At 55.7% G+C, this 22088-nt stretch overlaps 1 protein-coding gene and 1 long non-coding RNA gene across 10 annotated transcripts in view; both read left to right on the forward strand.

Moving 5' to 3' along the window:
* The first annotated feature begins 300 nt into the window (after positions 1-300).
* On the forward strand, positions 301-2043 carry LOC311439235. 2 transcript variants are annotated; one of them, XR_014694611.1, is made up of 2 exons: positions 301-913; positions 1529-2043. It is a non-coding gene; the product is annotated as an uncharacterized lncRNA (long non-coding RNA). The 2 variants fall into 2 exon arrangements; XR_014694612.1 differs by having other exon boundaries at positions 301-850.
* A 7884-nt stretch (positions 2044-9927) lies between these two features.
* The window catches only part of FMNL2 (formin like 2), a 104444-nt gene continuing 92283 nt past the window's right edge, over positions 9928-22088 (forward strand). For 5 of the 8 annotated variants that reach the window (XM_084523906.1, XM_084523904.1, XM_084523908.1 and 2 more), the window contains exon 1: positions 9929-10182. In XM_084523906.1, the coding sequence (XP_084380032.1) occupies positions 10066-10182 (117 nt within the window). In that variant the 5' untranslated portion in view covers positions 9929-10065. Of the gene's footprint in view, positions 10183-13309; positions 13512-22088 lie in introns of all 8 variants that reach the window. The other 3 variants (XM_084523909.1, XM_084523902.1, XM_084523907.1) reach the window with 3 other exon arrangements.

Raw genomic sequence — 22088 nt, forward strand, 5'->3', positions numbered from 1 at the left:
GCGCGGGCGCCATCTTGTGGCGGTGTGGGGCCGGGCGGGGGCGCTGCCCCGCCGCCATGTTGGCTGCCCCCCCCCCGGGCAGGGATACTGGGCCCTAATTTAACTCCTCGGCTGTAGGATAAAAGCCCAAAGCTTTATAAAACCCCAAAGCACAAAGCTGAGGGGCTCAAGGTGCTCTATGGGGTCTGGGGTGGTCCGGGCGGGCGGTCTCTGAGGTCCTTCAGGTCCCTCAGAGCTCCCCCGGTGTTGTGCTCCGTGAGGGGCGCACCCCCCCCGACGGGATCGTGAGGTAAAGTTAAGGCTATCTATCGGAATGTAAAGGAACTGTGAGGGAATAATTAAAGGTTATACACCAGAAAGTGAGTTTCACTGGAAGAACATGCCGATATTCCTTCAGGAAGGGAGGCGGCGCCTGCACCTCAGCGCGCTGGGTGCCAACGGCGCCTGCTGCAGGCACTGCGGGCTGCACACACACGGTGCCCCGGGGCTGGCAGAGCCCAGCCGAGCCTTAACCGAGCCGTAGCCGAGCATTAACCGAGCCGTGCCGAGCCGTGCCAGGCAGCCCGCAAGCTGCAGAGGGCGCCGGCAGCTCGCTGAGGCGAGGCCGGGCAGCACCGGGCAGCGCCTCCCCCTCCGCCTGCAGGTCGTTGACTGGACCGAAACTCGGGGTTTCAGTCAGAAAATCGGCCTTGAAGCAGCGCAGTGTTGTCTCTGTCAGCGGGACGCTGCACCTGAGGGCTGCCCGGCTTCCAGAGGGGAAGGATTTCAGGGGAAGGACCCCCAGTGCCCAGCCCCTCGGCTTCCAGCAGCCGTGCACGGAACAGAAGCGCCTGCGGAGCTCCTGCTCCAGGTGACGGCACAACCAAAGCCACGGGACGTTTCCCGGTGGCTCCTAATCAACCTAAGTTCCTCGGTAAATAATTAAATCCGAAGTGATAACAAGACATGGGAGGAGAAAAGAAAAAAAATGGGGCTCTGCCAATTATTTGAGTCCTGCAGGAACAAGCTGTTAGTGAAGAAGAACTCCTAGGGAGCCCTAGAGAGGAGGGCAGAAAAACAACTCTAAAAAAGTCACTTCTGAACCCGTTTCTCCAGACCAAAGCTGGCAGCAGCGAGCAGGCCGTGCCCACCTGCAGCCCTGCTATCAGCCACGGCTCGGCTTCTCCTCGCTCGGTGCTGCCCTGGCACACATCAAAGGGGCCTGCTCCCAGCTTCCCCCGTCACTTTTATAACAGCGCGCTGTCATAATATTTAATTTCAAGCCTTGGCTTTTATAACACACGTGTTGAAGGACAATTAATATTGTCCAAAATGTTTGCTTTTAACGAACTTGGGGAGCACTTAGGGAGCTTTCTCCTGCTGCCTAAAAGCCCAGAAGTGACTTGCTAAGACTTTGGGCTTTGTTTTGTAGCTGACTGGGCTCTCTGTATTTCCCCAGCTGCCCCCTGGTTGACTTGCCAGTTTTTGTGGTTTACTGAAATATTTTTTGCTTTTTCTAATGCTCTCTCTCCCTTGGTGCTCTGTGTAGGAGTCGCGCAGACAGAGAAACCGATTAAGCAGAGAAATGCTGAAAATAAGTCTGCTAAAGCATTTCAAGATGTCCACATGAAGACTCTCTCCCCCTCAGCCCTTCTGATTCTCCTGGTAGGTGAGGCTTGTGCCGAGGGAGGCTGGAGAGCAGCACGCTCTCGAGTGCTCGCCTTCTGCATTCCTACTGCTTTCTGCTCAGCAGCTGAGCAGACCTCGTGTCCCTCGTGCCCTTGCATGCGAGGAGCCTCTGCTTGAAACAAGCCTGGGAAAGCCTGAGCGCTTTTACGAGTGACTTCTCCTTTATGCGCAGCCTGATGCCACTTAGATGCAACGTGCCCTCCCTGCTTAAAGACTTTGATCCATTACTGTTAAACTTTTTTTTGGCTTTTGTTACGCAGCTTAAGCATTCAAGTTGCCTCATGCAGGCACTTAGGCGCTTTTTCATGCGTGGTTATTGCAGTACACTTGGAATCGAGCTGCTATTAACGGAAATAGATTATTTTTTTCCAAGGAGAAGTTGTATTTCCTTGTACCTGCTGTTTCACGGCGCTGTTTGCCTTTCAGCTGCCTCCCCTGACGAGCCCCAAAGGCCAAAGGGCTTGCGTTCGGCGTGCTGGGGCTCCTCGAGCTGCACCCCTTCACATCGCACAAATCCCAGAGGGTTTCACCCCGAGGAACCCTGCTGGGGCTGCTCGGTGCTTTCCAGCACACAAATGAACATTTTTAATTATTCCCGAGCTCCTGCACCCGCCTGGACGGATGCGGAACAGGAGAGGAAACAGCAGCCGGCCCTGCAGCCGCTGTGTCAGGCGGACGCGGTCACACGCTGAATGTGTGCTCGGCCATCAGCTGATGGCACAGCACACAACGCAGCCGGCGGGTGCTGCCAGTCTCGTCCCCCTTCCTCAGCAAAAAAAATAAACCAAAAGAACCCCGTGTCAGAGAGAGACTCGGGAGTTCACAAGACAGGGACTGGGACGAATGAGCGAGCCCGACAAAATGAGCCCCCATGCAGCGAGCAGCACAGGTTGCTCATTCCAGCTGTGCATTTTCCAGGATTTACCCCAAGCTGCAGGTTCTCTGATGCTGGAGGAGAGGGAATTGGCTTTTTTTTTTTCCATTGTGGAGGAGGCTCCAGGAGGGCGCGGGTCCCAGCGGGTCCCGCAGCCCGGGGGCACCCCACGACCACCGGAGCCCCCCGTGTGCTGCCGAGGGAGGCGAGCCGGGCTCGGGGAGCCGGAGCAATGTCACCGACCGCCTCCTACATCTGGTACGTCTCAGGATAATTTATTTTAACCTCTGAAGATACAAGGGAAAATATTTGAAGGGGATGGAGCCGTGCCAGTATTTCCAGTTCATTATAAGCAAAGAGCTGTTGCTTATAGCACTTTTTTGGAGCGGAGAGCAGTCTGGTTTTAAATCCCTGAAGCAATGAGGCATCGTGTACAAGCCAATGTAAATTCTTCCTCGCTAAAGAATTCGCTAATTAAAAAACTTTAATTTTTAAATCCAGCCTAAAGTTTCCCCTCATTTCCTCCCGTTCCATAAACGTTCTCCCTGCCCTTCCCCGGGCACGGCCGGCTGCCGGGGCTCACCCCAATTTCTCGGGGCCGGCTCCAGGCACAGCCGGGGCTGGGGCGTGCTCGGGGCCGGGCCCTGGGGGAGCTGGGCAGGGCTGGCTGGAATGTTAAATCGCCTCCAAAGATGCTCAAACCCCAAAAACTGCGCGGCTGGGGCCAAAGGTGAGGTGAAGGCCCGGCAGTGCCCCAGCGCTGGGTGTTTGGGTGGCGTTTGGGACCCCGTGCCAGCTGCGGGTGGCAGTGGGGACATCGGCAGCGTGGGCACTGGGCACGGCGAGTGCTTGTAGGGAAACCCAGAGCCACGAGCAGGGAGGCAGCTTCACCAGGAGATGACACCGCACAAGCAGCTACGTGTGAGCGTTAGCAGCATTCGGGCTTAATTAAATTCCTGCGAGGTTTTTTGGGTCTTCATAAAGCTCCTTTGAGCTTTCTGCCAACTAGGATGTGCTCTCTGGCTTCGGAATATGAAAGCGAGTGGTGTTGTGTTTTGCAAATATGTTTTCTAATGCATGCAAGTGCTGAGTGTGCAGAAGCCTCCCTGCTCTCCACGATTAACAAAATTACAGAAGCAGCGAGGGCAGCAGCCCGTCTTGTTTTTGACGATCCCTCGCAAACAGGAGACGGATCAAAGTGTCCCGTGATGCAGCTCATTAATCACACCCACACCGCGAGGAACCCGCGGCTCCTCTGCATTAGGGGACGCGTTGGGAACTGTGTTGAGGAACAGAGAGGTCCTGCCTGCCTTCCCCTCTTCCTTCCTTCCTTCCTTCCCCTCTTCCCCCGGCGCAGCACCGAAGGGGTTATCCCGCTGAGCCGGCAGCCCCACGTGGCACAGAGCTGGCATTTCAGCCCGCAGACAATGCGCTGTGCTCCCTGCATTCATCCCAGGCGCCCGCTTGGCATCGAGGCCGAGGTCCTCACCCACCCGGCCACGCTCTGCAGCTCCTCTGTTCCCGCTAGCAAAACAAAGCGGAGCTGAGTCGGCAGCACCGGCACAGCGCTGGGGCACGGAGAGGTGCCCTGATAGATGGCTTTCTGATAACGCTGCTGCAGTTGGTGCCAGGGCACTGCTCGGAGCCCTCCTGAGCGACTGCCGGGGCGATTTGCAAGGCAAGCGCTCAGCCAGCAGCCAGCAGGGCTCCACCACCGAGGCTGCTGGAGCTCAGCGCAGTGTTTTGGAGAAGACCTGGGCAAGGTGCTGCAGACACCGAGCAAGCCCAGCGCTCACAAGCTCTCCCCATCCCCTGCTCGCTGGGAGACAAATGTTATTCATCAGCCCTGCAAGCCGAAATCTGTATTTTTCTCCTGACTTCTGCAACTCATTTCCAGGCCGCTAAACGGCTCCCATCGGCTGAAAAAATGCGATTAATTTTATTCCTCTTGCCCAACCGTCCTCGGGAGTTCTTTTGTCAGGAGGCTCCGGGGGCAAAACAATGGGAACTTGTGCGGGGTGGCCGCGCACCGAGCTCGCTGCCGGCCCGGCACAAGGCTGCCATTGTCCCACCGCCACCGAGGCCACGGAGCCGCCGGAGCTCGGTGCCGGGACCCGCACGCTGGCAGGCGTTCTGGGCAGAGCAGGGGAGAAGGAGAATGTTTGGAATTAATACAAACAACCCGCCGAGGTCGGGAAACGTCCCCGTTTGATGATGGCTCTGGGGCTTCTTCGATAGCCACGGGTCCTGTGGGCTGAAGGCTCCAGGCGGGCGCACAGACACACATCTCGCCTTGCCTCCAGCTCCCGTGTTCAGAAAGTGCTGCTGTACGCCCAGATACGAGCTCTGCTGACTATTGACTCATCCCCTCCCATTCTTTGCTGCTCCATTATCTCATTTTCCCGAGCCTTTGCAATTCTTTGCCTTTCTGGGAACTCAGAAGTTGGGTTTTGTCTGCCTGCCTTCCTGCCCGTAAATCACCGGCGGGCTCCCAGCCGCGCCACGGGACACCGCTCGTGGGACATTTGCTGTGAGTGGGACGGCAGCGGGCCGCACACGGGGCTCCTGGGGCTGTTTGGGGACCCCTGCCCAGGGCTGGGGGCGTGCGGGGAGCTCTGAACCCATTGGGGTGATGCTGAAGCCCCCGGTGGGTGCAGGAGGGGCTGGGGAGGCAGGGTGTGCAGGTGGTGTGCCAGCGGGGGGCTGGGAGAGCACACCCTGCAAATCTGTACCCCATGTGTGGAAAAATTCAGCCATAAATTGCCTTCATTTCTCAGGATCCTGGTGGCAGATGAGCGAGCACCCCGCGTTTGGCAGGACACCTCCCGGGGACACGTCTCGCAGCAGACGCTCTCCGCGCTCCATCCCACGGACCAAATGCTCACGCTGCTTCCCAGAACCACATTTTTCCCCAGCCCGTGGGCCGGCGGCTCAGACTGGCTGCCTTGGGAAGCAGGAGGATGAGAGCTTCCCAAAAATACCCCGGGCTGCATCCCCACGGCCGGCAGCGCCCGGCAGCTTTGTTCTCAGTGTGCAGTCGTGGCTGTGCCGAACCAGCGCTGCCTCACCTGCAGAAATTGGGCTCAATAAAGCGGCAGAGGCAGCAGTCGGGGTGTTTGCCATGACTGCGGCTCCTCTGCGAACGCACGCGCTCAGATTCCTGCTGAGAGTTGCACTCTGCGGGCTCTAGAGAGAGCTCTCAGCGCCGCGTCCCCGCCGGCTCTGCCGTGCACGCAGCCTGGCCTCGGTGAGCGAGCCCAAATGTTTCTAAGAAATAAATAAAGGATAAGAAGAGAGATGCAAAATCCTCTTGGGCTGAGCGGCTGCAGGTCCCCGTGCCCATGGATGTGGGGATGCAGTGTCTGGAGCTCGCTGCCGTCGGGACTGCCTCTCATCTCCCCAAGTCCAAGGCCGTCAGCACCGCTACAGCAGGGCGTAGCTGCGAGGAGGAAATCAGAGTCAAAGCCAATAACCCAATTCCTGGCCCTTCAGAGTGACTGCGGCCTTTTTGGGTTCCAGGTGGCTTGCAGATTCGTGATTAATTGATTTTCGAACAAAACATGCGCCCTGCAGAGAGAGCCTGCGATGCTGCTCAGCCCAACGGGCCGGCCCATTATTTTACACCTTATTTCTGCAGGCTGCTGGGGCTAGATAAGGCAGGCTGCGGGTAGCAGGAGGAAATCTCTATAAATACAAGGCTACCAGGCAGTGAGGGAGATGAGCAGATACGTGGTGCCGGGCGAAACACGGCAGCCCCAGTGAAACCTCCTCCTCTTCAACAGCTGATGTGCACACGGATAAAGGCTATCGCTCAAGTCCCTGATCTCCTATCATCAGGGTATCACTGCAGAAGATGATTTTCCTTGAAAAGGCTATTCTCAGAATCCTTTTTTTTTTTTTTTTTCCCATTTATTATAGAAGAAGTCCTCTGTAGTCTCCCAGGCAAGGTCAGCTGTTCCTGTGCTGCCATCAATAATCTCTTCTTATGTGCAGGCTCAGCTCACGATGGGGTTTACGCTCGCAGCACATCTTTATTACGAATGAACACCACCTCTGCCACTGCTCAGCTCGTACCCGGCCATTTATTAAAGCCTGACGCTGACCCTCCAGCTTCAAAAGCGCTAAATCAAATTGTCTGGGACTGCACAGAAATGTCAGCTCGGGATCTATCAGGAAACGCTGAGCACTGGGGAAAACGAGGATTCATAAAATGATCCTAGGCCAGTGGTTCAGAGGAATTTAAGAAAGGCTTGAACCCAAACTTGCAGCTTTGTCTTGACACAGAGGTCTTGGTGACAGAGCTATAGGATGGATTCAGTAAAGGCTGGGAAGTATTTGTCCCATTCCCCAGTGAAATTCCACATGTGATTACGGCTCGGAGCTGGTGTGGCCATTAACCCCAGCTCGGCCAGGGACACCCTGCTGCCATCACCCTGCCTGAACAGCTCGGCCGCCTGGGATGAGCTCTGGAAACGAGAAATGGTGTAGCTGGTTTAAATAAATAATTGCAAAACTGAGGTCTTGTTAATTAATTTTTATCCCAGAGTAATTTCTTTAGTTTAAGCGTGAGCCAGCTAAAGAGCTTTTTATTCAGCAACGCCGCCGCGCTGATTTTAATGCTTGCAAATGTTGGCACCCCAGCGACGGACTGCAGCAAATTGTTCAAAACTCATTTTGTTCTCTTAAAAGGGCTCCTTCCCTTTGTGCACGCTGCGTTCACGGTGAGCAGTCGCCGTGCGCATGGATGGTGATTTTCATTAAAAACTTCGCCGGTCTGGTTTTGAACCGAGTGTGCCTTGTAGCGTGAGTGGGAGTTGAGCTGGCTGCAGGACAGCCCCTGGCTCCTTGCCTCCGCGTCAGCCAAGGAATCCAGTCGGACCTGCCGTTACCCTCACCTTCCCCAGGTATGCATGGCTAGCAGCAGCTCCCGGTCCCCCGAATGCCTTCCCTCATCCAGAGGGATTAAATAATGCTGAGATGATTTCCCCTAATTCCAAAAACTAAGTTCTCGTGGTCCTGCTTTGCAGCTGGGAGCGCTCTGCAGCACGGGCAGGTCCGCGGCTGGGCAAACCCAGCACCCGTGGCTGCAGGCATCACCCTGCACCCTGACCCCCAGCCCTCCTCTGCGGTACTCTGATGCTCCCTTATCTCACAGGGCTCTTGAGAAGCTTAATTAAATAAAGGACAGCCTACAGATTTAAAAAAAAAAATAGTTTATGAAGGATATTGTAAGCATTTTAGGGTGTTAGCAGTTTTAAGAAATTCTTGTCTGTTGGACAAGAACGTTTCCAATCATGCCGCACTCTCCTCTTGCTGAATATTCATGCACGTTTTCTTGCTTTTCTTTCCCCCCAGATGAATCTCTGCGTGGATAGTTACCAACTGCTACCAGGCAAAGCCAAAAATATCCCATGTCCCAGCAGAAATTGATGGATCTGGCCAAACCCCTTTGCGGAGCGCACCGGTATGTTTACGGCTGCCTGCCAGGTGAGAGCGCTGGTGAATCCCTGCGTAATTTGATTGAGGAGATTCACTGCCTTTCCTCAACTAGCTGGCAGCAGAAATGCAGAACTATGCACGTAATGGCTGAGAGCCTTTAACGATGTTTGCAATTTTATTCGTAATTGAGAGCTGGCACGGCACCGTGCACCAAAGGGGTGCAGATGCAAACCCCTCTGCAATGCTAAAGCGAGAATGGGCCAGGAGGCAGCGAGCGTGCCCTCGTGACGGTGAGGCTCGGTGAAATTCATTCCTTTTTGGAAGGGCAATCGCACACTAATATAAAACAGGGATGTGGATTGCCAGGTGGGTGGCAGGGAAGGAATCAGGCCTCAGGTGGAGGATAAAACAGCATCAGTGCGATGCAGCGGGGTCACCAAACGGGTCAATGCTGTCTTGGCCAAGATGCAGAGTTCTCCTAACCCATGGCAGGCTCCTCGCCGCTTGGCGGGCACTTGTAATGCCACGGGGTGCACGGAGAGCAAGCTCCAAGCATTAACAGGGTCTGGGCTTGACCGTTGTGATCTTTTTGGTCCAGAGTTGACAGGAAATGGTAAAAAAGTCAGACAACAACATCTGGCGAGAGCATGGCTTTGATGCACAGGGGACAAGGGCGATCTGTGGGGTGACGCTGAGGCAACACTGAGGTGTTTATGGGTTTGTTTAGGCAGTGCCACCTTGAGCTCTGGGCTTTATTCACACCCCATCTTGAAAAAAACCAAACCCGGTCTGCGGGGCTGGAAAGCAAGGCCGCCCCAGGAGGACTCCCTGCAAATTGCTTACACAGCTCGTGTGGCTCTGAGCAAACGTGGCTCAGGTGGCATCTTTACCCCAGCTCCTGTCAGGGCACCCCAACTCCTGTCAGGACACCCCAAACCATTTCTGGGCACCCCAAACCACATCTGGGTGCCCCAAACCATGTCTAGGCACCCCAAGTCCTGTCAGGGCACCCCAAACCATGGCTGGGTGCCCCAAACCATGTCTAGGCACCTCAAACCACGTCTGGGTGCCCCAACCCCTGTCAGAGCACCCCAAAACACTTCTGGGTGCCCCAAACCATTTCTGGGCACCTCAAACCATGTCTGGGTGCCCCAAACCATGTCTGAGTGCCCCAACTCCTGTCAGGGAACCTCAACCCCTGTCAGGGCACCCCAAACCATTTCTGTGTGCCCCAAAACATGTCTGGGTGCCTCAACTCCTGTCAGGGCACCCCAACTCTCGTCACGGCACCTCAAACCACGGTTGGGCGCCCCAAACCACGGCTGGGTGCCCCAACTCCTGTCAGGGAACCCCAACTCCTGTCTGGGCACCCCAACCCCTGTCAGGGCACCCCAAACCATGTCTGGGTGCCCCAATTCCTGTCAGGACACCCCAACTCCTGTCAGGACACCCCAATTCCTGTCAGGGAACCCCAACTCCTGTCAGGGCACCCCAAACCACGGCTGGGCACCCCAAACCATGTCTGAGTGCCCCAACTCCTGTCAGGACACCCCAACTCCTGTCAGGACACCCCAATTCCTGTCAGGGAACCCCAACTCCTGTCAGGACACCCCAATTCCTGTCAGGACACCCCAACTCCTGTCAGGACACCCCAAACCATGTCTGGGCGCCCCAATTCCTGTCAGGACACCCCAACTCCTGTCAGGACACCCCAACCCACGTCCGTGTGAGGCGACCCCCGCGAGCCCGCCCTTGTGAGGTAAGATGGACGCCGGGGGCGGCGGGGCGGGCTGAGGGGGTCTCGGCGGGACTACGAGTCCCAGCGCGCCGCGGGCCGGGGGCGGAGCGGAGCGGGGAGCGGGGCTGTGTGCGGGGCGGCATGCGGGGGAGCCGGGGCCGGAGGAGCCGGAGCCCGAGCAGGAGCGAGCCCGCCCCGGGGGGAGGGCGAGGACGAGGGCGGCGAGCCATGGCGTTCCGCCGGCGGTGCTAGAGGGCGACCGCGGGGCGCCCAGCCCGCCTGGCTCGGCGGCGGCGGCGGCGGAGCGCGGAGGCAGCGCGGAGGGGCCGGCGGGGCCGCCGCCGCCATGGGCAACGCGGGGAGCGTGGACGCGCAGCAGCCGGAGCTGCGGGCGCACAGCGCGCCCCTCAAGCTGCCCATGCCCGAGCCCGGAGAGCTGGAGGAGCGCTTCGCCGTCGTGCTGGTGAGCCCCATTGTCTGCCCGCGGCCGGCCGGGGGCGGGGAGGGAGAGAAGGGGAAGGGGAAAGAAGGGAAAGGAAGGGAAGGGGGGAGGCAGGGAGGCTGGGAGGGGAGCGAGGGGGGGGTGCCGGAGCCCCCCCCTGGGGTTGTGGTGAGCCACATGGAGGGTTTGGGCTGTGGTTTGGGTTCCCCCGGGTTAAGGCTGCACCTGGGGAGCACAAAGGGCGCCCTGCACCCAGCTCCACGGCCCTGCACCCGGGGTTTAACTCGCGTTTGGTTTGAAAGCAGGAGCTGGGCAGCACAAGGGGTGTAAATGTGTGTGTGTGGCACCCCCCGAGCCCGTCACGCCCCGCAAAAGCTGCCCCAGAGGGTCCTGAGATGGGCACGGGGACACGCAGCCCCCCCGGTGCCGCTGCTCGGGGTGGGCGCTCCCCGCTATGTGCATGGGTTTCGTCCTGCTCAGACCCAATTAGATTATGGTGTCTGAGGGAAGAATCAGCCTATTCAGCCGGGAACCCCCCGCCGACGAGCCAAGTGCTGAGCGATGACGAGGTTTACTGGAAAACGCCTGCCCTCGCCCCGCGCCTGCAGCCCCCGAGCCCTGCTTCAGCGCGTCCTGCCCCGGGGAGCCCGGCTTAACCCTCATCCACAGCCAGCAGGAGGAAAAATTGGGGACCTGACGACCGGGACGGTGCGAGGGAGAAGCAGCAGAGTGCCGGAGAGACACACGGAGCAGGAATACAGGAGGCAGCAGCACCGAGCTTGTGGTTTCTTGAAGCACTCGCAAGGAGCGGGTGGCATCTGTTTGCAGGAGGTGGGCTCAAGTTCGGGCTCGGAGGAGCGGTCACTGCTGTGCTGGAGGCAGTGATGGCACTGCAAACGCTGTGGGATCGCTCTGTCGGGTCCCGGCTCGGCTCCTGGCAGGAGGAGCTGCAAGATGGGGCTGGAGGGCCGCTGCTGGCACGGCAAGCTGAGAACTGCCTTTAGCCTGCTCTCGAAACCAGCGAGGGATGGCTGGGGTTTGCTGCAGCTTCCAGGAAATATCTGACCGGTTTGTGGAAGGATAAACTCCAAGGCTGTTATTATTTTGTTTTCTCTGCAGCGCGGAGGGGGAGATGGCTGTGGCGCTGGTTAAACCCCAGCAGTGGGCAGGCCGTGAAATAGCCGAGATTAATGAGAAAGGAATGGCAGACTGGGGAAAACCAGAGATTTCTGTAGGGAGAGGGGATTAGTCAGGAGATGAGTATGAAGAAAGAGATGCTGAACTTCCCGGGACTGGAGCTCACCTTCTCGGCACTCTGGTTTAAGAATTTAGCCTGGCACAACCATTCCTCGTGCACCGATGGGATCCTGAAGGGCTTTGCTGGCAGTGCTGATTTTATTACTGCTAATGAGGTTTCCAAGACCACTTTTGACGCCGATGAAGCTGCCTGCAGGTACACGACCGTCACGCTGAGCTGGCTGTCCCTGTTTGTGCATAAACCCTGGGGCCGTGAGGGGAAGGTCCCTGCTTTGCCACGCTCGTGGTGCTGCCCTCTGAGCCACGTGCATGTCCATGGAGAGCGTGCAGGATGGTCACATTTTTACCATAAGTGCTGTAACGTTGACTGCTGCCTTATTTTTTCCACTTGGAACATGCTGCCCTCATCTTCTCCAGTAGCTCTGTGGTCTGTGCGGCGGGTGGACGAGCAGCAGGGTGCCTGGGGATGGTACACGTGTGCGCTGCCTGGTGCCTGCTGGGTCGTTAGCAGCCGTCGTTTTGTGGCAGGTCGCTGCTGTAGCAGTTTGGCTGCTTCAATCACACGCAGTCATCTTATTGCCTCCTTGGTTAGCCTCACTCTTTGAGGTTTGAGGCGCCTAAATTGCAGGAGGCGATGGGAGAAGCGCTCCGGGTCACTGTTTGTCAGCGAAGCTCTCAAATCTAACGGTGCTGACGTGTTCCTTCAGCAGTGACAGTGCCATGGGCATTGCTGAGGGTGGGCTGGGTCAGTCCCTCACCGTGCTCCACCTTCCTCTTCAGCTGCCTCGGATTTGTTTTCTCCCATCTTTCTCCTACAGACACATGAGGGACATGCGCGTAAATCCCAAATGCTGGTCTCCAACCCTAATTTATCGACTGGGAAGCCGTTGTTCAGCATGTATGAGTGCCCTACGTGTCCGTAGACACGCTGGGTGATGTGTTGTGCTGGGAGGCACCGGGGCAGGAGCCAGGCTCCCCATTGCAGCAGCAGCAGCTCCGGCAGCAGGGTGGTCTCCTCTGAACCCCTAGCGGGGCTGCGTGTTTGCAAACGACACGTGGTTGGGAGGAAGCGGCCGGGACGGAGCTGGCAGGGCAAATCGTTGCCTAATGAGCTGTGATTGACATAATGTGACTGCCGGATTACATATCTGCGGGGAGGTTAGCAGGAAATATCCTCTTACCCCCACCGAGAGCTGGTCGGTTTCACAGAGCTCGCTGTGCCCGCTCCCATGGGACAGAGGGGTGGTTGGAGGGGCTGGGGGCACGGAGCGAGGGCACGGGGCTGCTTTCTGCTCTGCTCTGCCTCTGGGGACATGAGACCAGCCTGGAAAGTCCCCGCTCACAGGGCTCTGCTGCTCGGCACCTCTTCTAATTCCCCTCCTTCACCAGGGATTTGGGCCGAGCATCGTTTTCCACGTGGGGCGAGGGAGCAGCGCGGTGTCTATTGCTGAGGAATTCGTGAGCAGGGGGTGAGAGCCTGTAACGGTTCCCAGCTGTTTTCCATTCTTTTTCCTAATCCTCTATCAGATGCAGCGTGCATTGTTTGGTAATGTGTACAGCTTAGGGGCTGCAGATCATGGAAAGGGACGTGGCCTTGTTGCAGGGGGGGTCTGCAAGGTGCTCTTTGGGTCCTGCCATTTGGATGGGGCTGGCGGGGCACCGGCGTCCTTGGTGTGGTTCCCAAATTTAGCATAACTCTATGGGGATGGGTTTCAATTGAGATGCCCTACTCCTGCATCGGGCGAAGTTTGCCTTGTTTTTATGGGATCTGAAAGCCATGGGGTGGAAGCTGAGAGGCACTAAATTAGCTTTAGGAGCAGCATTCGGGAAAAGGAGTTTACTGAAATTTCAGAAATTGGAGAGCCCTGTTGTGTTGCCTTCTGTCTGACAGATCCCTGCCTCTGGGCTCCTTCCTCGGGATCTCATTTAAACGCTTCGAGCAGTGATACCTTTTCCCCGAAGAAACAACCGAATAAGTCATGTTTAAAAATAGCTGTTTGTGACGGGTTCAATTCACGGAGCAGACAACTGCTGCACGGTACAACATCTGTCAGGCTGCCTCATAAACGGCATTTCCAAGCTGTTCTGCCCAGGTATCGCAGGGGAATATTTGTGTAGAGCTGGGTGGTTTGTTTCTGTTGGGCGTCGGAGCCACGAGGGCAGCCCAGTGGGCGCTCAGCATTCCTGAAATCAGTTCAGCGCCTGGGAACCTGCAAGGCTTCGAGAGCGGATGCACGTGTGTATGGTTTTGTGTGTGCCGAATTTCCCTGTAAAATAATCGCCTGAATTTGTTGGGCTGCTGTGCCGGAGCTCTGAACCCATTCTGTCAGGCTGCGTGTGTCACTTGGTGGTGACTGCAGCGCGCGGGGACGGAGCGGGGTGGGCAGGAGGGATGGGTAACAGCGGGTCCGTCACCTCCAGGAGGAGAACAACACCAGGTGAGAACCACGTGCTGCCCTTGTCGCTGTGTTTCAGGTGTGCTTTACCCTTCAGGATGCTTTTTTACCCTTCAGGATGCTTTTTTACCCTTCAAGATGCTTTACCTTTCCATGCTGAGTAAACAGAACTAAAGCCTACAGAAACATTCCTGAGCAGCAAATCCAGCAAAATCACCAAGGCAAACGCCAGATTTCCCCCACGTATTTGTTCAGAATAACCCCAGCCACTTCAGAGCTGGTGGAACCTCTCGTTTCTCCAGGATTTTTGACAAAGGTTGTAAATTATTCAAGGAACTTTGTAAAGAGCCCAGCTCCTCCGTAAAGCAAACCAGCTGCCTGGAGGTATGCACGCTGCCTGCCAGCCCTGCTTTTTGCCCGTGTGGCTGTTCAGCAGGAGGGCAGCGTGTTCCTGGTGCTGGGGCAGCCCCGGTGCCCTCGTGCAGGGCTGCAGTGGGATGTCAGTGCCACGTCCTGCCTGTCCTCTGCTCCCCCTTCCAGGCTTCCACCTGCTGAATAAAATACTTTTCCCAGGAAGGTGGCGTAAATCTGAGTCAGCCAGCTCTTACTCCGAGGGGGTGAGTGACCCTCCAGGAATTGCTTTTTTTTTTTCCTTTTTTTTTTTTTCCCCATTGTTATTTGTAGCCTCGAGTGCATCCTAAAGTGAAACCAAGTTTTGACCTTCACTTTCTGATCCTTTGTTTGCTCATTGGAGCGTTACCGGACGCAAAATTCCCCCAAAGCAAAGTTCCCCCAAATACATTTTTAATCTTGAGCTGTCAGCGTTTCTGCCCATTTCTCAGTGCTGTTGCATCCAAGTCAGAGAAACAAGAATGAATCCAGCCTATTGTTTGCTCCCTTTGAGAAATGGGAAGGTCCCCACAATTGATTTCAGTTTTGCTTTTCTTTCTTGCCGTGCTGCGGCGTGTGGTGGTGCTGTGCTTGGAGCAGCCGCTCTGAGATCGAGTTGCTGAATGGGAGCTCCCAAACAACGCTCTTAAATCACAGAAACAGCAAATTTGAAGCGATTTAACACACGGCAGGGCCTTTGCTGTGCTTTTTCGAGGTGGGCTTCCCGCGAAGCCGGCGTGGTGGCAGCCCGGTGGGGTGCTGGCACCCAGCGCTGCCCGCGCCCCAGCTGCCGGCCCGACCCCGCGCCCAGCACGAGCTGAAGGGCTCTCCACAGCACAATGAAATTAATTATGCAAAACATGCTAATTCAGCCACGCTCTTCAGCAGCAGTTTATTTTTAAGCATCTGGGCTGTCTCAGGCGTGTGAATGGAGCGCATTATGGCGGGGACCGTGGCGCTCGCTGGTGCAGGGAGCCGAGGAGGGGAGCAGCAAGCGGGGCGACTGCTCGCTGGTTCCTTGTGGGGAGTAAGGAACGGGGCTGGAGGTGAAGGTCATTTGCTTTGGTGGGTAAGGACTGAGCCTCAAAACCAGCTGGGAAGCCAAAGCACACGTCCTGCTTCCTGAGAGGAAGAGGGAGAAAGGCGCATCCCGGCCGGGGCTGCGGGGCAGCTGCTGTCGCTGGGGGAAGGCTGCTGCAGCGAGTGATGTGTGGCCACGTTTTAGACAAGCCGAGATGAATTATTGTTTGTTTTCCTCTTTGTTTGTTTGGGAGAGGCCATCTGGGAATTTGGGATGGGAAACGAGTGACACCAGCTCCTTCAACGTGATTTATAATCGTGCTAGAAAGAAATCCAGCCCGAGCCTCGAGCGCTTCAGAGCTCCAGCATCACCTCAGCCTGCTTCTCCGATAGAAGCATCTTCAGCTGGTGCTGCTGGAAAGAAAGGCATTTCCCAATCTCAGGCCCTGCTCATTTCAATTCTGAGGGGTCAGCGTGGCAAAACGAGCAGGGTTTTAGCTCCGGGGTGTGCAGGCAGCTACGTGACGGGCTGCCCTGCTTTAACTGAGCCTGGTTTCCCTCGCCCCGGTTGTTTCGGCGTCGATCATCGGCTTTCTAGTGCTATAGCTCTAGATGCACAGCAGAACGCGTGGTGTGTTGGAGAAGGCAAGCATTAATTTGTCCCAGGCACCGTCTCCTCCTAAAATAGCGCCTTCCTGCCTTGCCCCGCCGCTTCCTTGCATAAAGGCTTGGATAATGTATAGCTCGCCCGCGCTCTGTCGTAACTAACATGCTGGAGAAATTAGCTGCGTGTTGGTTTTCAATCTGCCGTGGGATCTCTGACAAAACAAGTGCTTGTCTTCTGTAGCCCTGCATCTTTAAACATATATTTGGGGAGGATATTCAGAAGGCAGCACAATAGCCGCATTGTGTCGGCGCTGAATGGCCTTCAGAGGAGCGCCGTGCGCTGCGTGGACCCCCAGGACTCTGCCCTGCAGCTCTCCGGGGTGGCTGCAGGGCTGGCACAGCGCCTGCCCGGCCGTCCTGCAGCTGGAGCACGGCGAGGCACGCGGGGACACCCTTACCAGCACCCCGCCAGCTGCCCGTCCATCTACCAGGGCTGCCCGGTGCCAACTGGGGCTGGGATTCAGCTGGGAGCACCGTCACCGATGGCTGTGCTCTTGGACACCCTTCTGCTGTGCTTTTCTGCTTTTTTTTTTTGGAAGCATTCATAGGAGGATGCCCCAGCCACCGCCGCCAGGCTGTCGTGGAGGTGGTGGGACTCAACGCAGTGCTCTGCTTTGGCCGCAAATCGGTCCCGCTGGGAGATGGTTGAGGCCTCCAGGAGGCTGGGAAGAAGTCTCAGTCCTTCTGGGGCGTGTTTGGGTGTTGTGGGAGATATCTGAAAGCACAGGAATTGTTGTTGTTGTTTTCTTTTTTTTTTTTTCCTTCTTTTTAAATACACATTATCTGGCCAGAAGTCATTTTACTATAAAAGGACTTGGGGAGAATATAGATTGTACATCTGTTCCTTGTTTGTCTCCAAAATGACTGTATAGTGGAGGCCAAAAGCAAAGAATAGAGGGTTGCACAAATTGGCAACGTTTCTGAAGCCTTTCAGAAGCCAGTAATTAACGCGAAGAAGCAAATGGTTGAATCCAGAAATTCTGGTTGTTCACCCATCCGATGTTCTGGCACGTCCCTCTCCTACTCCTGCCGTCCTGCCTCCCTCCTCAGAGGCCTGGGAGGGATGGGGATGGCCCCGTGGAGCGTGCTGAGCGCTTTTCGGACAAACATTCCCAATAATTTAGTGCGTTTGGGAGTGCTTCAAAGGGCTTTCTGCCCGGCTCTGCGAGCCTCGCAAACGCAGGAGACGAAACGAGCTGCTATCACAAATATTGAACTCGCGGTGTGGCCCAGAGGGAGCTTTGATGCTGTGTGTGTGTACGGGAGCCTCTGCGGAGCTGCAGCCTCGTGCTGGTTCGGTAGATCCCCGCTGTTTGTGCTCAGCCACAATAACCCAGCGCTGCCCTGTCGGTGGCCGCGTTGCACCCTCGGAGCCAGGCAGGACACCGGGCACCGAAACGGGATGTGGTGGCCAGGGGGCATCTGGAGCAGCATGAGCTTCAGAGGGGAGCTGGCCCTAAAGCAGGCATCCCCAGTCTGTCCTATATTGAGCATCGTGGGGCATGGCATCCCCTACAAACGGAGGGAGATTTGTCTGTCGGTGCGTTTGCACGAGGTGCTGCTCGATGGCACAGCTACCAAAGCTCTTCAGGGAGGCTGAAGGAGCAAGTGTGGTGTAATGATGGTTCATAACGTGGGCTGTGGGTTAGGCCGGGAAGAATTTGGTAATAATGTCAATCCCTCTGTGCTCACATCTAGCTTATGGATCACTCCGAGGAGCTGTCGCAAATCTGGTTCTCTAAAAATCGCGTCGCCTTGCAGTGAACTGGTCTGGGGGTTGTCACATCCCTGCACTGAGCCTCTCCCCGCGCACGGCGAGGGGGCGTGGAGCTGTGGAAACGCAGCTCTGCTCCCTTCCGAGCTTCAAGTACAAACGCCTGTTCTCTTGATCACCTAAATGAATATCCAAGTACGGTAAATGCACGTCGTTCTTTTTGTTAAATAAAACACGAGCTCTGTGCTTTGCAGCGTTTTTCACCTGTGGCTCTTTCTCCAAGCCTTGCTGTGCCGCAGTGGGAGGACACGGGGTGAGAGCTATCGTCGTCGTCTTCTTGAAAAATAAAGCTGGAATTGCCACGAGCCCCCAGAACTGAGCAGCAGGAGAGAGATTAGAAGTAAATGTCTCCCAACTGCCCAGCGCTTGCTGTAAGCAGCAGGAAAATGAAATGGAAATCCTCGCTGCCTCCCCCCGTGAACATGTGTTGGACACATTGGGAAGCCCGCTGTGCCTCTCCAGCTAGCGTGGTGATTTGGGACCTGGCAGCTGGCATTTGGCTCTTTGAAGTCACCTTTGCAGACCCATATGAGCTTCCCTTTAAAGCCTTTCATTTGTCTCCCTCAGCTACCCAGAAGTCGAAGAGCAGCGCTTTAGTTTGTTTACTTTCTGGCATTTTAGGGCATCGTTTCTCTTTGATGTATTTACAAATCTCCTTTTATCATCTCCCGAGGTTTTGTTTGCTTCTCACCTCCTGCTCCCATTCTTCATTTTCCGCTGTATTCTACAGGTGAGGTGTCAGTTTTGGTCCCCCTGTGCGTGTGTATGAAGTGAAACGTGCTTTTTTGGTGCCAACAAGCCGTATTTCAGAACTGGCTGAGCTGTGGGTTTGGATTAGGGTGTGAGGAGGAGGTATGTGGTACGTTCATCCCCAGGCAGCTCGCTGGGGCAGCACCGAGCAGAGGCACTATCAAAGCTGTGCTGGGTCTTGGTAAAGGAAAGAAAAGGAAGATGAAAGGAGGTCGTGAGGGTCTAAGGAATCATCTTGCCTTGGGAATTAGTTCTGCGTTTTCTATCAGTAGAAGAAAGACAAATCTCTTCTTTAATCTGGAGATGGCTGAGTGCATGAACGGCGTACTTGAAACACTGGGGGAAAGTGCTTTTCTTTTTGTTTTGAAAATGCACTTTTATATGAGAAACTGTAATGCCTGGAATAGGTATTCAAGGGTGATTTCTCTGCTGTTGGATGAGTGGCGGCTGTCCTGCCACTGCTTGCTGCGGGACCAGCAGAAATCCTGCCCGAAACACAGCTGTGTGCACCTCTAACCCCAGCCTGCTGCTCAGCCCGGTGTGCAGGTGGGCTTCCTCTGTCCTGAGGAGGATTTTGGCAGCAGGTGAAGTGCTTCAATTAAAATATAACAGGACTTGTGCAAGAATTTACGTGAGCCGTGTCCTTTTGTGCTCAGCAGCGGCAGGATCCTTGGTCAGCAAGGGTGATGCAAATGACTTTGTTGTTCACGGAGCGGGGCAGGAAAACCAGCTCGCAGTTTTCACATGCTGATACTGCTCCTGCATCCTCAGATGCGGCCCCGATTACAGCTGGCAGTCGGTGGATGGAGAGCACGCCGCGTTTTCTTTTAAGATGAGCAGCTCAGATAGCCCCAAACAGGAGGGAGCCAAAGGCTGGTCAAGCGTGAAGTTCGTCGCTGGCACGGGACTTGCACGGCTTGAAGAGGCAAGAAGATGTACAGCCAGGGAAGAAAAGGACTTGTGCTTAGAAAGCTCAAAGCTGTTTATTTGTTTTTGCTAACGTTTGTTTCTGAAGGAGGATCTTTGTCAAAGGTGAATTCGCTGTTCTGTTTAGCCAGTGGAGAGAAAATTATCCTGATGTGCCTGCAAGGTGTTCAGTGAATTAATTCTCCATTAAAACCAGGTTGCTCTCAGGGGCTCCAGGATCTTTGAGGTGTGGTAACCCACGGAGGCAGAGTATTCCTCGTGTTTCTGGTACAAAACACGGCTCTTGTGTTGAAACCATGCAGGGAGTATATATAAATAAGCACGCGGAGGTGTCTGCGTTGAGCCAGAAACCTGGTGTAATACTGCTAAGATTATCCTACAGGCTTGTTTGGGTACGTTCCCCCAGTTTCTGCTGCTGTGCCGAAACATGCGCCTCAGAAAATACAGGCAAAACAGAAAACCTTCCCCTCTGAGCACTGACAAAAATCCCTCTTTAGATTTATTCCGTTTTCAGGAATGCTCAGGTGAGGAATTGCTCGGAGGAAAGCCCCGTCCCGAGGCAGCCCTGCCCCAGCGGTGCCCTCACTGTGTGCCGCAGGCCGCTCGTCCCAGCGGGGCCGGCATCTCGCAAGGCGTTCGGGGCCTGTTTACTGCAGCCAGAGCTTTTCTCACAGAGATAGTGCTGCAAAGCAGGGCGTCTTCTGCTGACATGGAAATCGGGGTAGCCAAAACACCGGGTAAGGCCTTGAGCGTGGCCGCCCTTATCCTGCCGGGCTGTTCGTCTTGTTGACCTTGTGCTGCGTCGTGTTGCCTCCACGGGCACATCTCTGTAGAAGCTGCAGTCTCCAGCTTTTAGTAGTGGCCTAATTTTGCTTTACAACTTGCTGCTGCTGCTGCTCGAGGTGCCCGGGGCCTGGCTGCGGGCTGCCTCCCCCTCGTGCAGTTGGGAGAGCCTGCTACTTTCCTTAATCCCTCGCTTGCAATATTCGGTGTGCAACGCTGCCTTTCCTCACGGGAGCTGGATGCTGGTGCGGCGTAATACTGAGGATTTAGGTGGTGGTTCAAACAGCAAATCAGTAGATTATCAAGCGTTATCAAGCGTTATTCACTACCCATGTGGGATCCTGAAGTGGATTTTAGTACTGCCACGAGTGCACGGAGGAGTCAGGAGGAGCCAGGCCGCGCGCTGGCACCTTGAGCACGGCTGTTGGGAACATGGAGGGCTCCTCACGGCACTGCAGGACGAGCTGTCACATCAACGGGGCGCTTCAGACTCTAAGGAACTGCCTTAGCAGTCTCCCCCGAATTATCTCGAAGGCATTTCTGGCTTTGTGGGAGGGAATGTGGCTGAAGGAATACCAACATGCCGTGAGCGAGCGCCCTGTGTGAGGGAGCGCGGCTGAGAAGTGTTTGTGTTCGTAGGGCCTGGGCAGTGGGCGAGCTGGGGGCAGGGATCCTGCCTGCGGGGCTGCTGAGCAGCAGGAGGGCAATTTGACAACGTTTAACACAAATTCATCCTGACGGGAAAGGTTTAAAAGAGGGCTTTTGGGAGCGTGTGGCGGCCTGGGAGGCACACACCCACCTCACAGCTCCTCTTTGCTCAGTGTAAAGTCTTGCAAATCTCAGGTAACTGTGATGCCATTTTTTTCTTTTTCTTTTTTTTTATGTTGTATTCCGGTCTCTGGAAAATGTCACCAAGTGCTGCAGCTCGTAAGAAATGAAAGAGAGCCCGTTCCTTTTTACGAGGTGGCCTGCTCCCTCGCCGGGGAGGAGGAGGTCACCCGGAGGGCTGCGGGCTCCGTGTCCTGCGGGCTTGGGCTTCGCTTCTCAGCCACCCGTGTCCTCCCGTGCCTGGTGGCGCTGGGGGTGGGAGGGTGAGATAAAGCCTTGTAGGACTGCCATGAGCCAGCACACATGAGTCAGAGGAATGCCCTCTGCATGCAGGGACGGGATGTGGTCACACTGCTGAGGCACGAGGCGCTCAGCCCCCAGATCTCTCCTCTTCTTGCTGGGACTGCACCACCGGGGTCAAAACCTTGTGGTTTTTGAGGGTTTCCCCCACAGCATCCCATCTGCAGGAAGGAGAGGGCTTGGTGCCATTTATTTAATTTAATATTGTTTAGTGCAGAGCATCAGGAGCTGGGACAGAGACCCCCATGCGCTCCTCACCGCTGTGGCTGTGCCTTCTGCTCACCGACATCTCATGCTGTACAGGTGCCCTGACACACGAGTGAGCTTTGCTTGGGATTTTTTTGCTGTTCGGATTGCCCGGAGGCTGTGTGTATGCCAGCACTCCTTGTGTAAACAGGGAGATCCCTTGAAGCGCATGTCACTCCCCTGCTCCGAGGGTTTTTGCCGTCTGAGATGTGTGGCTTGTTTGTAACATCTGCTGGGCATTGCTTTTAATTTGAATGCCGCTGATGTTTCTGAAAGATGCTTTTCATTAGGGTTGTGGGGCCTGATTCCTGTGACATTAAAGGCTCTCCCACTCTGAGAGTGATACAAAGGCATCTTGGGGGGGGATAGGAGTTGGGCTTACACTTTGTTTAAAATTCTGCTGCCTGGCCATGCTGGGGGCCAGGGCGACAGCAGCAAAAGGCACTACCTTGTAAGAAATCTTTGTACCTAGATCGACAAGGGCTGCTGGTGATTATGTGTGTGTAGGTGCAAATCTAATCTGTTGTCCTAATCTGACAAATTTATGAGGAGTTGATGCACTCCAGAGGTGATCTCTGCTCCTCCTGCTC

The sequence above is a fragment of the Aythya ferina genome (genome assembly GCF_964211825.1).
Source record: "Aythya ferina genome assembly, chromosome: 6".
Classification (NCBI taxonomy): Eukaryota; Metazoa; Chordata; class Aves; order Anseriformes; family Anatidae; genus Aythya; species Aythya ferina.